The sequence below is a fragment of the Crocodylus porosus genome, unplaced genomic scaffold (genome assembly GCF_001723895.1).
Source record: "Crocodylus porosus isolate Cpor-Errol unplaced genomic scaffold, CroPor_comp1, whole genome shotgun sequence".
Taxonomy (NCBI): domain Eukaryota; kingdom Metazoa; phylum Chordata; order Crocodylia; family Crocodylidae; genus Crocodylus; species Crocodylus porosus.
This window is the reverse complement of record NW_017728886.1, coordinates 79,409,001-79,426,001: the sequence shown is the minus strand read 5'-3', so window position 1 is coordinate 79,426,001 and position 17,001 is coordinate 79,409,001. Positions and strand designations below refer to the sequence as shown.

General features: G+C 41.7%; 1 protein-coding gene across 2 annotated transcripts in view; it reads left to right on the top strand.

Annotated features, from left to right (window-relative positions):
* ULK4 (unc-51 like kinase 4) overlaps positions 1-17,001 on the top strand; it is a 442,797-nt gene that overhangs the window by 183,794 nt on the left and 242,002 nt on the right. For both annotated transcript variants that reach the window (XM_019537396.1, XM_019537387.1), the window contains exons 25-26: positions 996-1,047; positions 1,141-1,235. In XM_019537396.1, the coding sequence (XP_019392941.1) occupies positions 996-1,047; positions 1,141-1,235 (147 nt within the window). The remainder of the gene's footprint in view (positions 1-995; positions 1,048-1,140; positions 1,236-17,001) is intronic.

Genomic DNA, 17,001 nt, shown 5'->3' with positions numbered 1-17,001 from the left:
TATATATATAAAATGGTGATTTATTGTATTTTTGAAAAATTCGTATACTTACATATTAAGGTAACTAGTGGGTTTACACCCATCAGTAAAAGATGTAGTAATGAAATTCTGATTGACACCACCACAACATGAAATGAGAATTCTAATATCATATGCCTTAAAAAGAAATAGAAATATATTGCATAAACTGTAGATCAGAAAGATGGTGTCAAAGCAGGTAATTTATATGTGCAATAAAACTCTGATTTGATAAATATAAGTGTTGTAAATTCTGCTGAGAATTATTCTCAGGAAGCATCATTAGTGTGTCCTTTGCATCCTTCATGAAAGAAATACTCGGACATAAAAGTCGACTTGAAAGACTAGAAATGAATTAAATGACACAAAACAATGGGAATAATAGTATAGTGTTTACTTATCCCAAATTATTAACATTTAATTTATCCTGTTCCTCAGAATGATCATTGATTTAGGTTATCCTTAAAATCTAGGAGAGTATGCCTTTCTGTATGTACTCCTACATGTAAGTGCATCTATGCTATATGTATTATATGGGGAAAACAAAAAGGTGGCACAAATAACAAAAAATTGCATTTTCCAGAAGATCTTTGGTGTTTTAACATAGCAGGATCTAAGACAATTCAAAGTCTTTTTAGAACATTCAACCTTCTGTTAGCAATAAAGTACATGGTTTAATTGCTTCATATTTATATAGAAACATTATCATTCTTAATATTAGAGTAATGATCATCATTGCATAATTCTTTGACTGTTTAGTAGAACTGCAAAATTGTGTCATGCTTACCAGTGCATTGTATTTCGTATTTGAAATATAAGTTCATATATGTGTGTCTGTGCACGTGTGAATTTTATATAATGTTAAAATATTCCATGTTATTTCATTATTTCATAACAATACAGAGATCTTAAAAAAACATTGTTACATTTTGTTCATGAACCTTTTGAATATATATTTGTAATTCTTTTTTCTACAGAGTTTTATTAAATCAATAGATTCAGGAGAAACTAACTTAGATGGAGCTATAGGTAAGTTCATTTATGGCATTTCTATAACTTTTTATATGAAAACATTTGCATGGTAGCGTTGTAATAAAGAAATACAATGATATTTACTAATAGGTCAAGCTGCATCAGAAGAATTGATTAAGACCACTTTATCCACATTTGAAGCAGTAACTCAGCATCCAGCCTTGTTAACACTCTACCACACAACAGTAAGTCCTAGCACCACATGAAACAGTTGCATACTTACTGGCTGATTTCCCACTAATGAGCCATTTTTTTCAAAAATTTCAGTAGCTGATGGAATCGCAGCTTAAAATGTGTTGTAAGAAGAAAATAATTGTTTTGACTGGGAAGGGTTGCAAATATTTTATCCTAAATTAGCTATGGCGGTACTGTATATCCATTTTCAGAATGATTTCATATGAAAATGTTTGAGAAAGTACTGGATTGACAGCACTGCAGACTGAAGTCCTCTTTTAAGCTCTAGAACAAATTATGTTGAAGCACATCAGTAGAAACCTTCTCACTGTTCTGTCAGCTTGCCTTTGCCATGACCAGGGAAAGAAAAAACCTCTAATGGTGAAAGAATGTTTGAGCTTTCAAACCATTCAATCTTTTCTCCTTCTGATGAGGCTCTCATCGAGAGGACTGATTAGTGCCAGTTATTATTCTGTGCCCACTTGGGTTGCAATCACTAAACTCATTTTACATACAAATTTAACAACCATAAGATATTTCATGTCTTTGGTCATGCATTCACTGCAATGGTCAGCTCAGTTTAATACTTTCAAATTACTCCAGTCAGATTAGCCTACCTCAAGTAGGAACAGCCATATTGTGAAACAACACCCAGGTAGGTAGAGACTTCATAGCAGCAGTTTGAATGAATTAGCTATTAATGAGTTGTTGTAACTTGGTTTGTTTGTGTCCCCACAGTTTACTACCCTGAGTGTTTAACCTTCACCCCCCTCCCCTTCTATGGACCAGTTAGTGTGATTTCTAAGTATCAGTTAAGCAAGCTAAGTATGATTTTTGTATGTGCATGGGATTTGCATTGAGCTAAAAATTAAATGAAGACAAACTAAAACAAACATGACTGGAGGAATAGGTTCCCTAGAGGTGAAATGCTGCATATCTCCATCACCTAGTCCTACTCTGGTGTGTGTTTTAAGCAGGGTATTAAGTTGTGAAGTGAAAACGCTATAGCTCAGAAACAGAGATGAGCTAGAATTATAATACTACTTTAATATTAGTTTACTGTAGTGACAAAAATATGCTATATGCTTTATAGGCATTCAAGAAGGGATGATTCCTCCTCCCAGGAGCTCAGAATCTAACAGTAAAAAAGTAGACAAAGGTTAGGGGAAGTAGAAAAGAAATACATAGTTCTGTTTAGTGTACTTTTAAGTCAGCTCAACTCACTGTAAGCTGCATGACAGAATTGGTTCTTTAAGAGGAATTTAAATGCACGCAAGGTACTTGTACCATGAATACCTATGGATATTGTCTCAGATACCTATCGGCATATAAATTCATTGCATTATAACACCATTCCAAGAGCAGTGATCTTTCTGTAGAATCATTGTTAAGTTTTAATGGTTTTTCAGTGCATCTTATTGATGGACATCCATAAAAGTGATACAAGTTTCTGTCAAAATATTTACTGAAATGGTGATACCCTCTCTCCGTACATTATATAAAATTCCCACAGTTGATGTTTACTCTTTAATGGGTCTGTTTTTTTCTGAAATAGATTGCAGTAAGGATACAGTTCCCTTGTAACACACATACTGAGCACCATATATCATCAAAAAGAGAGCAGCCACTATCCTACTTGTCTTTGAAATAATCACTAAACCAACTTAGGTTCATTTTGCCTCTTCAGATTTAAGGCTGCAGATTAGTATTGACTGATTATTAAAATGATTGGATATTTGGTTCAGTTCACATTAAACAGTCAAAATGTTAAGTGTTATCTAAAACCCATCTGAAGGTAGCCATTAACTTTTCTGTAGGTAAAAATAAAGCTTCTTACCCATCCAAATGCTGGTTAAAGTTTATGAAGTATACCACTTCAGTGTATATACAGAATCCTTACTTGGATTTAGAATTGATATCTTTAATATTAACTAAAAATAATTACTTCCATGGCTTTTTGAGAAAATAAAATCTGTCACTTCTCTTCTTCATTTCTATCAATAACTAGCCAATTTCCCATCAAGAATGATGGAGGGGGAGTGGGGGCGGGATGGAGCCCCATGCCCTCCATCTGGGCCCGGTCCCCTCTTCCCTTCTGCTGCTTGGGGTCTGGGCCTGTTTCCCCCCTTTCCCCAGTGCAGCAGTGGGGAGATGGGAGGAGCAGGCCCGATGTGGGGGAGAACTGGGCCCAAGGCTGGGGAGAAGCCAGGCTGCGGCAGCAGAGGGAGCCGTGGGCCTGGGCCAACCCAGTGGCAGTGGGGGGATGGGGGAGGAGTGGGCTTGGGGCTGACATGAGGGGGAGGGGGAGGGAGGAGGAGAGGGAACAGGCCCAAAGGGGGAAGGAGGCCTGCTCCATGCATCCCCCAACTGCTGCTGTGTCTGGCCAGGCCCGCAGAGCCTGCCTCCACCACCACGGTGGGCCAACTTCTCCCTGGATTTGGGGTTGGTCCTCCTCCCTGCCCTCGGGCCTGGTCCCAGTCCTCCGTCCACCCCCTGTGTTGGCTCCAAGCCTGCTTCTCCCCCCCGCCATGACTGCCCAGCTTCTCCCCACCCTTGTCTTCCCCCGCATTGGGCCCAGGCCCATTCCTCTCCTCCCCATGCTGCTGCCACTGTGACACGCCCACTATTCTCCTCACTGCCACCACATCAGGCCCTGTAGGCAGCAATGATGGAAGAGAGGAGGGGTGGGCTGAGGCCAGAGCTGGTGGCCTCCCCTCCATGGTATCCTGGCTCCACTCCTCCCCACACCACCACCACTGTCATCACCTGCAAGGAGTAAGTGGGGGGTGAGGGCAGCTCTGGTGGCCTCACTCCCCCCTCTGCTCCATCATCGCCACCTGCAAGGGGCAGGGCATGGGAGGCGAGCCCAGCACTGCTAGCCTCACCTCTCATATTCCATCTGCTCTGTTGCCCCCACCTCCAGGGAGCAGGGGAGGGGGTAGGGGGCAAGGCCAGCTGCCTCCATTCCCTGTGTCCCCACCATCATGGTGATGTTCCACCACTGCCAGCTTGTTCACACTCTGCTTGGCTGTTTGTCAGCCAATCCGAGTGCGAATAAAGCATTATGGACAGACAGACAGACTTAGGCTTTTATAATATTAGAATGGTGCTTTTTGCTTTTACAGAGCAGTACTTGTGCCCAACAAATGGCCATTCAGACTGCAAGCACAATGGAGGAAGTGCCTTGAATTTACTATGTTAGGTTTAAGAGATCTGGTTTAGACCGGTATAACTGCTAATGTTACCATATCTGCCAGTAGCAGTGTGAACAATAATTAGTTTATTACCACTTTCAGGGTCTAGTGTGCTAATTATTTTTAAATGTACAACGTACATTACTTTAGAGGAAATGCTACTTCATCTTACATGATGCATACAAAATATTTTTAGAAATGCTGTTACTCGAGGGATATCTTCTAATTGCTGCTGGTTGAGCATGACTGGAATCTATGAATATAAATGCCAGTGCCCAAAGGAACTTAATGTTTTTTTGAAAAGTTGAAGCAAGGCATGCTCAAGGTTCCAGATCAATACTTTTAAATATAAAGGTGGTTAATAGGATATCCTTTTACTGGCCAGAAATGTGTACTTTAGATTGTTCCCAGAGGTTAGGATAGTTCACTTAAGCAAAGTGGGCTACCATCAGTGTTTCATGGAAGCGGGTGTGGGAGAAGGAGAGAAAGTCACTCAGTTGGTGTACTTTTGTTGCACTACAGTAGCACTGAAATTATTTATTAGTCTCCCGTAGCAAATGGGGAAAAACAAAACAAAACTCGTGGCATTCATCTTCATTTGAAAAAAGGCTATTAAAGCTGTCCTTCAGTTTAAAAATAATAATGTTATGATAGTTTTGCATTAGCTGGTATTACTAACAGCAAGGTCAGTGATTCCAAACAGGATGACTGCATAATGAGATCAAATGCATGTTGATTATTGGCAGTATTTATTCCTAAAATGTTCAAATATATGTTATTAGCATCAGAATAAATAGGGAGCTACTTGAAAGCAAGTACAGATTTATTTCTGTGATAGGTGATCTATTTTAGCATATGGTTATGTGTGATATTTAAAGACACAGAGAGAGATTTGCTACATGCCTGGCTCTGGTCCTGGACTTCCATTAACCTCTTTGTCCCAGGCACTGGATATGATGGTGAAAAGTGTGATATAAAAACCTACGTAGAAGATAGTAGAATCTGAACCATGATGCCTCTAAGAAAATTAGAATTAAGATTTGAGAATGTTTGTCAGACTCTGATTTTAAAAAAATACATTTAATTCAAAAGCTTTGATGCCTTATGGTAAGGGTTGAGAAATAATCTATTTAGAAAAAAATCTACCTGTTCTACACTTTCTGGAACTCTCTTCCTTCCATGTGTTAAAGATATGTGTTTGAAAAGAGGATATTGGGAACCCCTTTGAAAGTGCTGATGTTGTGTCAGCATGAAGTTTCTGCAGGCATTCATTCCATCTTCTTGGATTGAGCTTCAAAAAACTCTATTACTTGTATAGATGAGCTTTATTCTTGTGGTCAGAAGTTCTTCTGGGAGTGAAGAGTGGAATGTTCAACCATGATCCTTGTCTCAAAGTTTAAGCTTCTTTTAACTCTGCTGGGCTTGTACTTTTGAGTACTTTCTTGGGTTCAAATTCAACCAGATACTATTCTTCCATTTTCAGATCTCCTCCAAGCCCTGGGTTGTCTTGGTGGTAGTGATACATACTCATGTAAGAATTTAATGTGATTAAATTGCATCCTTTCATTTTGAGCTTTTCCAGTGTTGCAGCTCCCTGTGATGGACATTTTTCAGGCTCTTATTCTGGACCCAAACTTGAACGCTGAGACACTTTGTTCATGGCTCTGGATCACAAGGCACTCATGAAAGGTCCAGACCCTGTGTTTGACACATAATGCAGCCCCATAGGGTAGACTGTAGCGTCATAAAGAGTTCTTCCAAGCCACTTCAGTAGTTGATGCATGATTTCATTTCCTCCAAAGCTGTGTGTTCTGGTTTACTGTTTGTTTCTTTGGTGACCAAGTGATGATAAAATAATGTGTAGGTTAGCAAAGGAATTTCTAAACATCAACACACCTTACTCATAAACTGTGCAAGGGTCCTACAGATCTGTGGAAAACAAAAAACCTGCATGCAGTTTCCTGTCTCAGTTTCCTCTTCACTTCAAAACCTGCTCAGATTTGTTCAATTCCTGAATTCCTTCTATTTTGTTCAGTCTTGCCTGGTTCTGGTTCTGGTTCTGGTCCCGGTCCACTCCCATTTTTCTCTGGTATAGCCTCCCTTTTCTAAGAGTTCAGTCTCCCTGGACCTTGTATCCATTGTCTCATGATCCCACTGCACCTTACAAAGTGACACAGGTTTGCTGATTTTTCCCAGTATGTCTGCACTGCAATCCAGAGGTGTGATTGCAACTATGTGGATGTAGTTATGCTAGATTTAACCTAACTAGCCCAGGTAACAATAACAGATAATCGTAACAGCACAAATGGCTACCAAGGAAATAGAGAGACATAGTTAGTCATAAGTAACGTAGAAAGCAGGGTAGATCTGCACTTTATATACTAACTAAAACTTACTACATCAGATGCTGTAAAAGGACAGGTTCATCTGTGTGTAAAAAGAGAGAAATGAGAATATAAAAGGAGAGGGGAGGCACAGAGAGGGAAAGAGAAGGAAGTAAGTTGCGGGGTAGGGACAATGCTGGGAGATTCATAGATGCCAGGGTCGGAAGGGACCTCAACAGGTCATAGAGTCCGACCCCCTGCCTAGGCAGGAAAGAGTGCTGGGGTCAGATGACCGCAGCCAGATGCCTATCCAGCCTTCTCTTAAAGACCCCCAAGGTAGAGGAGAGCACCACCTCCCTTGGAAGCCCATTCCAAATTTTGGCTACCCTTACTGTGAAGAAGTTCTTCCTGATGTCCAGCCTAAATCTGCTCTCTGTCAGTTTGTGACCATTGTTCCTTGTTACCCCAAGAGGCGCCCTGGTGAACAGAGCATCTCTGATCCCTTGCTGTATCCGTAGAGGCAAACATGAAAACAGTAAACCTGTAGGAACAAAGACAACAGAGTCCCTCTGGTCATCACCTACAGTCCCTGACTTGAACACCTGAGACAATAAGGTGTTCATAATGAGAGAATAATAAGGATCTCCAACTCCTGGAAAAGGATGACCATGTCAAAACAGTCATGGAGTGCAAACTTTTTCTAGCTTACAGGTAGCCACCAATCTCTCAAGTAACAGACTACGTAACTCAGTCGCACTGAGGCATTAGACCTTGCCACAGACCCAGATGTGTTCTCTGCCCCCAGCACCAATACAGACCAAATAATGTAAATTATAACGCCCAAGTTTCATCCAGTTGCGGTTCTGCCAGTGTCATCATCTGCTCACACTGCTTCTGTGTTGTCTACATTGGACAGGTGGGGTGATCCCTACATGACATAATGAATGAACACTGATCTGACATCAGCAGCAGAAAGGCACATAGGTCTTTGGCAGAACACTTTAACCTCCCAGGTCATTCCACTGCTGACCTGAGGGTAGCTGGTCTCAGGCAGCAAGCCTTTACAAACCTATTTGAACTGGAAATTGCAGAACAAGAAATCATCCACAGATTGGATTCTGTTTAAGCATGGTTTAAACAGGGACTGTGGATTCTTATCCCATTACCTGAATTAGCTTTTGTGACTCCTTTGTTCCTGAAGGTTTATTGCTTGTATGTTTGCCTCTCCCAGTGCTGCCCCCCATCCCCCCCGCCTTTCATTTCTGCTTTGGTATTGAAACTTGCCTGTCCTTATACATAGCTTTCTGCACATCCTTTTACAGTATCTGATGAAGTGAGCTCAACTCATGAAAGCTTGTACTACACAGATGCACACATACCTGCACACACATAGTACATAGGGTATGAATAGGCATTCATTTATTGCAGTGGAAATTTATGAGAAAAATTTGAGAAAAATGTAGGCTTATTGCTTACATTGTAACAAAGATTATCTGTATATTGGCTAAATGCAGAAACTGCTTAAGTGCAGAGCATCTTTCAGCCTTAATAATCCACTTTTGATGCATAATAGTACTCTGTATACTAACTGTAACTGTGCACTTTGTAACTAACTGTGCTCCCTTTAATTGTCAGAAGCAGTGAAGGGAAAACAGTTGTCTAACACTTGTCACTATAAGCTCTGAAAATGAAAGCTAGTCTGTTTCCAGTCCGCTAATATCACAGCACTGATTCTGCTAAAAAAACCAATGCTTGTTAAGTACAAAACACTTTCAGTCTTGGCATATTATCTGCTGTGGACCTGACCAGGTCCCTTTATTTTCAGGCTTCTAATAGCAGCTCCAAAACTGACTATTAGAAGCGTTAAAAACAGCAAGACCAAGAAATACACTGGGTCTCAACCTGCCTACAAACCGACATAGAGGGATCCTCCTTTCTAGATACACACCTGTTTTGGTGTAAGGGAGTGTCAGAAAGAGACACCTGAGCTAGCTGTATGCATACTAGCTCCAGAAGCAGATTAGCTGTATTTGAGTAGTGCTGCACCCAAGCTAAAGCCTGCCTCTTAAAAGACCTAATTAACACAGGTGCAGTGCTGCACAACTGTAGCTTCCGATTACACTGACACCATTTTATGTCTCCAGATAGATGAAAAATGTCCTTAGTGTAAGTGAGAAGCAGGCCTTAATGATCTGGCATGACTTTAATCACCTGGGGGGAAAAGAAGTGAATCTCCTGTTACAGTTCTGTGTTGAGAAGGAAATTCTTAAGTAAGAAAAATGTGTTCCATAACTTTTTCCTATATATGACCTTTGTGAGAAAGAAGAAAAATAATCATACAGCCGTACACAAATGAAAAGACTTTTCAGAACAGAATTATTTTCAAATTTCAGCAGCTGTACAAAGGAGGAAAAAGCAAATCCTTACTTGACCACATTCTCATTCATATGTCATTCCCAATGTTCTTGAAAATAGAAAAGTTATTTCTGCTCAAGTTCAAGCATAACCACTCTTATTTTAGCACAGATGAATTCAGTAAGGATTTCTTTATGCTGTAGAAACCCTATTACTGTTTTTATTTTCCCTTTAGTTATCCCAATTTGCTTCCTCTGCCTAATTGCTTGAAATATTCATAAGGCATTTTCAAAGCTTCTCCTTGTATATAGTCCACAAAAAAACCAACATAAAAACATAACAGTTGTAAAATCAAGCATTCAAAAGTTAAGTGGTGCCAGAATTAAAGTTTTAATTTGGCGCCCCCTTATTGCACTTTATATTATTGTAGTCTCCAATTACATATCACATAATATTTTTTCAACAGGATCCATGTCTCATTCAATCAATCCAAAACAATTCAGCATGGAACAGTTGCCTAGTATGGAAGATTTCAGCTCAGATTGTTGAAGTATATTAGTGTCATCAACAAGTTTAGAGCAAAGTCTTAAATGAGATGTCAAGCAACCTTATTTAATAGATTTCATAGACATTAGAGGTTGGAAGGGATCTCGTGACATCATCGAGTCCAGCCCCTCCAGCAGGAAGTCAGCTAGGATCAAGTGATCCCAGCAAGCTAAATATCCAGATGTTTTTTGAAGGAGTCCAGAGTAGGTGCTTGCACCATCTCTGGTGGGGAGTCTGTTCCAGACCCTGGACACTTGCACTGTAAAGAAATTTTTTTTTACATTTAGTCTAAATTGGTCTTCCTGGAGTTTATGGCCGTTAGACCTTGTTATCCCTTGGGGAGCCCTGGTGAATAACTGTTCTCCCAGGTCTCGAGGTACCCCTCTTATATAATTGTATGCTGCTACCAAGTCCTCCCTGAGCCTTCTCTTTTCCAGACTGAAGATTTCATCGATTTCATAGACATTAGGAATGGAAGGGACTTCGGAAGATAATTGAGTCCGGCCCCCTGCCCCAGGGGCAGGAAGTCAGCAGGGAACATAGGATCCCAGCAAGATAAACATCCAGATGTCTCTTGAAGGTGTTCCGACTAGGTGCTTGAACCACCTCCGGCAGCAGTCTATTCCAAACCTTGGGGACTCAGACAGTAAAGAAGTTTTTCCTTGTGTCCATCCTGAAATGGTCATGGAAGAGTTTGTGACCATTCGACCTTTTCATCCCTTGGGGTACTCTGGTGAACAGATGTTCCCTCAGATTCTGATGAGCACCCCTGATAAATTTACAGGTGGCCACCAGATCACCCCTGACTCCAGGCTGAAGAGCCCCATAGCTCTCAGTCTCTCATCATAAAGTCTGTTTTCCTTACCTGTGATCATGCATGTGGCTCACCCCAGCACCCTCTCAAGCTTCTCCACATCCTTTTTGAATTGTGGAGCCCAAAAATGGACACAGTACTCCAGCTGAGGCCTCATCAAGGCTGAGTACAGTGGGAGAATGACGTCCTGGGATTTGCTTGAGAAACATCTATGGATACAAGCCAGTGTTTTGCTTGCTTTGCTAGCAGCAGTATCATACTGAAGGCTCATGTTTGTCTTGTGGTCAATCATGACCCCCAAGTCCCTTTCGTCCGTAGCGCTTGTCAGCCTAGCACTGCTGAGCCTATAAGGATGCTACAGGCTTTTCTTCCCGAGGTGGAGAACCTTGCATTTGTTGGTGTTAAACACTATCAGGTTCTCATCTGCCCACTTCCTTAGCCTGTCAAGGTCAGCCTGGATCACCCTCCTGGCTTCAGGTATGGATTCTTTACCCCAGAGTTTGGTGTCATTGGTGAACTTGGCCAGTCCGCTTCTGATACCAATGTCCACATCATTAATGAAGATGTTGAATAGTATAGGCCAAAGGACAGCCTTGAGGGACCCCACTGGTCACAGCACACCATAATGATTTTGACTTCTGTCAGCCACCACCCTTTGGGTCCTACCATGGAGCCAATTCCCCAGCCAACAGATCATGGTGAGGCCAAGGCTGCAGTTAGCCAGTTTTGCTAAGAGGTGATCATGGGATACCAGATCAAAGGCTTTTTTAAAGTCAGTATATACAACATCAATCTCTTCTCCCTTGTCCAGGTGATAGGTCACCTGGTTGTAGAAGGAAATAAGATTGGTCAAGCAAGACCTACCTGCAACAAACCTATGCTGGCTATCCCTCAGAATGTTCCATCGGCCAGTCTGTTAAGAATGGCCTCTTTGATAATCTTTTCTAAGACCTTCCCTGGGATAGAGATCAGGCTGATGGGCCTATATTTTGCTGGATCCACTTTCCTCCCTTTCTTGAAGATAGGCACCACATTAGCCTTCTTCCACTCTTCGGGCACTTCACCAGAGCTCCAGGAGTTCTTGAAGATCCATGCTAGGGGCTGAGCTATGATGCTAGCCAGCTCCTTGAGTACCCTGCAGTGTAAACCGTCAGGGCTAGCTAACTTGAAGGTGTCCAGCCTCTCGAGGTGATCCTTCACAAGGTCAGCATTGATGGAGGGTAAGGGATCTCCCTCACCCAGGCCTCCCTGTCCTGTAATGGGCAGGGGTGTCCCTTGGGACTGGTGAAAGACTGACACAAAGTACCCATTTAGCAAGTTGGTTTTTTTCTGCGTGTTGGTTGTCTGTTGTCCCATCTGGTATAGCACTGCCCTTGGTCCAACATTGCCCTTGGTTTTCCTCCAGCTCCCCACATATCTAAATGTTCTCAGGAGTCCCAAATCCCTCAGTCTTTCCTCATATGACCTGCCCTCTAGCCTTGGATCATATGAGTGGCTCTCCTCTGGACTCTATCAAGCTTTTCCACCTCCCTCCTGAAGTGGGGGGCTGAAAACTGGATGCAGTACATCTCAGTTTTTACCATTAGGATCAAGTGGCAGGGCTGATGGGGCCCCTCCACCAATCACCAGCAGGCGGGTATGTGGGGGAAGCTCTAAGATTAAAGGAGCCACTGTACCATGAGCTGAGCCTATGATTTAAACCAGGTCTTATTTATAGGTTTGTTGTGAGACTTTGTAAACCATTTGCATAGCTATTAATTTTTTCTGTTGCAAAGGCCCCTCAGAAAAATAATTTTATTGTTTGTTATATTATTGTATTAATTGTCAAGGGTATAAAAGATTTCAAAATGATGAATTATTGAACTGTTGCATTGTATGATTAAAACTTTTTTTTTCCTTGAATGCCTTATGAAAACACTAGATTCTAGCCTGTTCCTTTTCTTGCCATATTATTTTTAATTCATTTACTACTTGTGAAAATTACCATTGATAACATTTAAATGAAAAGTCTTCGTGTTTCTATAGCAATGGCTGTTTAGGAGTTCCTGTATTGTCCAATAAATTAATCCTGACCTGGAGAAACCGCTTGTATATGAGAGGGTGTGGCTGGCTTCAGTACCTCTAAAGTCCTTTACAGTCCTTTCTGCTGGAGCTGGCAGAAACTGGCATCTTTTGTGGTTTTAAGAAAATGAACTGTTGTTATGAGTTGTAGACTAAAATAAAAACTCCTTTCAGCCTGTCTACCAACTAGTTATGATGTAGAGATCAATATTGATTTGGGGGAGGAGAAGGGTTGAAGAGCTAATTTTCTTAGTGACACAGGCTGGAGACTGACTGGCTAAGTAGCAGCTTTGTAGAAAAGGACCTTGGGGTTACAGTGGACAATAAGCTGAATATGAACCAAGAGTGTGCCCTTGTTGCCAAGAATGGTAATGGCATACTGGGCTACATTAGTACAGGAGCGGGCAATTATTTTGGGTGGAGGGCTGTTTACTGAGTTTTGGCAAGCTGTGGAGGGTCACATGGGTAGGCCCACCCCCTGACAGGTGCCCCGCCCCCTGGTTGTCCCCTTGGGACTGGAAGTCACACCCCCTAGCTCCCAACCTTTGCCACCAGAAGTCCCTCTCCTTGCCCCTGGGAGTACTTCTTTCAGCAAGGGGCTTTGCCATCTCAGAACCAGAAAAATACCAAATTATATTCTAAAAATTGAACAATAGTTTAAAATGGAGTCTTACTCTTGTATATTGTAGGGGGTGGAGAGCATACAGGGGTAGGTATAGGTCTTTGGTGGGCTGTGGGGGAGTGTGTGGGTGTGTGGGGAGGATAGGTGTGTGGGTGTGGGAGCACATGGGTGTGTGGATATGTGGGGTGTGGGTGGTTATGGGGTTTGTGGGGGTTGTGTGTGTGGGGTGGAGAGTGGTTGGCGTGTGTGAGGGGGTATGGGTGTGGGGGTCTGTGTGTATGTTGGGGTGTGATTGTGGGCCTTGCCCTATAAACACTCACACTATCTGTCTCTCTCCCCCTCCCTCCCTCCCTGTGTATGCACACACACGTGTGCTCTGTCCCTCCTACACTACACACACACGCACACACACACTCTGTGCCTCCCAAAGTGTACACACATATGCACTGTGCCTTCCAAAGTACACATACACACGCGCGCACACTGTGCCCCCCTCACTACACACACTCTCTCTTTCTCTCTCTCCCTCTCCCTCTCCCTCATTGCACGTGCACACAGACACGCACGCACGTACACACACTCCCACTTCTGGCCCTGGGGTACTGGTGTGGCCCTGTGCTCCCATGGTCCAGCGATGCACCTTGGGGCCACGTAGTGCTGGAGCAGGCGTGCAAGGAAGCGGTGAAAGCCGGGGCAGGCAGAGGCTTCTGGTTGTGGGGGCTGGAAGCGGGGTTGGGGGATGCAGAGCTGAGCCGACCTTGTTGCTGGCTTCTGCCGGCTCCCCCTGGGTTCTAGTGCCTCTGGCTCCTGTCATCTTTGACAGGCAACCAGGAATAGATAAATATTAATTTTCTAAAATTTTTAGGGGCCCCATGGGCCAGATAGAATGGCTTGGCGGGCCATAGTTTCCTTGCTCCAACATTAGTAGCAGTGTTGCCAGCAAATCAAGAAAAGCAATTCTTCCCCTCTATTCAGCACTAATGAGGCCACAACTGAGTACAGTGTTCAGTTTTGGGTCCCCCACTACAGAAAGGATGTGGACAAATTGGAGAGAATCCAGCAGAGGGCAGTGAAAATGGTTAGGAGACTGGGGAACATGTCTTATGAGGAGAGGCTGAGGGAACTGGGCTTATTTAGTCTGGAGAAGAGAAGACTGAGGAGGGATTTGACAGCAGCCTTCAACAAGGGTAGTTCCAAAGGAGATGGTGCTAGATTCTTCTCTGCAGTGGCAGATAGTGCAAGGAGCAATGGTTTCAAGTTGCAGCAAGGGAAGTGTAGATTCAATATTAGGAAAAACTTTCTTGCTAGGAGGGTAGCAAAGCACTGGAACAGGCTACCCAGAGAGGTTGTGGAATCTCCATCCATGGAATCTTTTAAGACCTGGCTAGATGAAGACTTGGCTGAGATGATATTGTTGGGGATGGTCCTACTTTTAGCAGGGCCTTGGACTAGATGACCAACCCTAATTTTCTATGATTTTTGTATAGCCTGGTAACATCTATTATAGTCTATTAGTGGAAGTCTCATAGGTATTAGTCTTCAGATCAAGAGCAGCTTAATAAAGCTCTTTGAAAATTGTTAACCTAGCCTAATTACAGCTTACCTTGTTAGTAATATAGTGTGATCCTTTCTTGAAATGTTTATGTAAGTAAATCAAGGGACCATTGGGTACACCTGACTCATATTTATTTAATAGGCAACTCTACATACATACATAAAATCTAAGTCTTGATTATAGCTCTGTTGCTTGCTATACATTCCAAGTTGCTTGCTTTAGATTGTGAGCTATATATTGTATGGACTGAATCCTTGTAAAAATAGTATATAATCATTGTAAAAACAGTGTATAATTGTGCCAGAACACAAACACAATTAATAACAATAGTAATTGCAGAGATAGAATGACACAAGTTTCTTGATATGTTCCCTTTAACAGTAGGAATACTTAATGCAACAAGTGAAGCCTAATAATGTGAGTTTCCCTCTTGAGAAGAGTCTTAAATGACCATGTCTTTCCTAAGCTCCCACACCTATCTATCTTGTTGTGTACCAATTGCTATTGGATACTGCTCCCTCTTTCCTCTTGAGAGTATTACATGTAGGAGTTTTGTACTTGAACCAACCAGCAAGTAGATGGAAGTATGTAGCTTGAAGCCCAAAGTAGCTTTATGCATGGGCTGCCCAGTAAATGTATGCTGGGAGCATTAGGCTGCCCATCCTGGGAGGCCAGAAGTATAAAGTATGTTGTGAATAGACTATATAAGTGGTGGAAAGAACTCCCCAGAATAGAGGAGACTAGGGATATGGAGATTCCTGAAATCCTTAAGAAGTACTCTTCTTTAGTACCTCTGCTTAGATTAATGACAATCATTCTGTATTTCTTTTGTTTATCAAAGCCAAAGAATCAGGCCTGAGTTACCAGAACACTTTTTTTATAGTATATTTTAAATACAGGGAGATTTAGTCTTCCAAATTGCTTGTTATGTGACTGTCATTATCATCTGTTTCCCTTTCCCCCAAGCCTTATGATATACTTTACTGATTGTATAGTATGAATGTAGACTATATTATATTGTGTAACTTTGTAATGTACTCTCCAAAGATTATTAGCCATTTTAATGGGCTATTTGACACCATTTAAAAATATAAATAACTTGGGCTAGATCCTGACTTGGTGTAAATTGACCTCACAGGGAACAAAGCTGATTTACATCAGTTGAACATGTGGCCTGAAATACATTTTTAATCCCCAGTCTTTAATCTGCTATATTCTGTTCAGAACAATTGAGACTCTCATTTTAAAGTGACTATTACACGATTTTGTGGTTTTATTATCTTGGAGGTATTTATGTTTTGACTTCGTGTCATTTTCTGAAATGAGCATTAAATAGTAATCCTAACTTTGCAATTTTAGGATCTATGATATTTTACAGCCTGGTGTGGATGGGACACTGAGATTTATTGCTTGTATTATGTCCAGTGATTTTTCACCTCAGTTCCTTTCTGTTTTTCATTTCCCAAATCTAAAAATAATATTTTTTATTAATTGTTAAGGATGAATTTGAATAAAGGTGAAGCTTGAAAGAAACACATTTCAGTTAAAGGAAGGTGGGGAACTATTCTATCTTCTAAAATGGTACTGGTGGTCACTTCAGTAGAGGATATAAAGCTGCATTTCTGTATCTTAACTTCACAGTCACATATTATCTAAAAAAATTCTTTCTAAGTCTATCTAATGATTTTTTTTCCATGGACTAGAGCAAGATGGCCAAACAGTGGCATTGATGTCGCATGTGGCATCAGCAATCTCTGTGCATAGCATGTGGCAGATCATAGAGGGGATAGGCAGCACAGTGGCACAAAGGGAAGAAAGAAAAAAGTAGAGCATCAGATTAGGCAGGGAGCATAGAGTTGGGAGCAGAATACAGAGCAGCAGATTGGGTAGGGGAAGGGGATTTGTGTAGCATTTGGGGAGAGTACAAGGTTAATTTGTGGCACACCTACCAGAAAGGTTGTCCCCCATTGGACTAGGGTTTGAGGATTAATAGATTTCCTAATTTTCTTTTAGCTTCTTAATGTCTTACATCAAAACCACATTCTGCATTTTAAACCTAAAAAAACTTTTTAATAAATTAAGCTGAAGTTTGATATCTACTTTGATATACTGGTATTCTGATATACTGCTATCTGTAACTTCATAGTGATTTTACCAGAGCAATGTGAGCTTGGCAGCTTCCTCAGTCTGATTAAATTTCCAGGATAGTTCATCCCTTTGATTAAAGGCTCTAGGAGAGGAATAACAGAGTTTATAATATATTTGGGTTCTATTTTTTCCTTCTGAATGATCTAAGCCAGATCTTT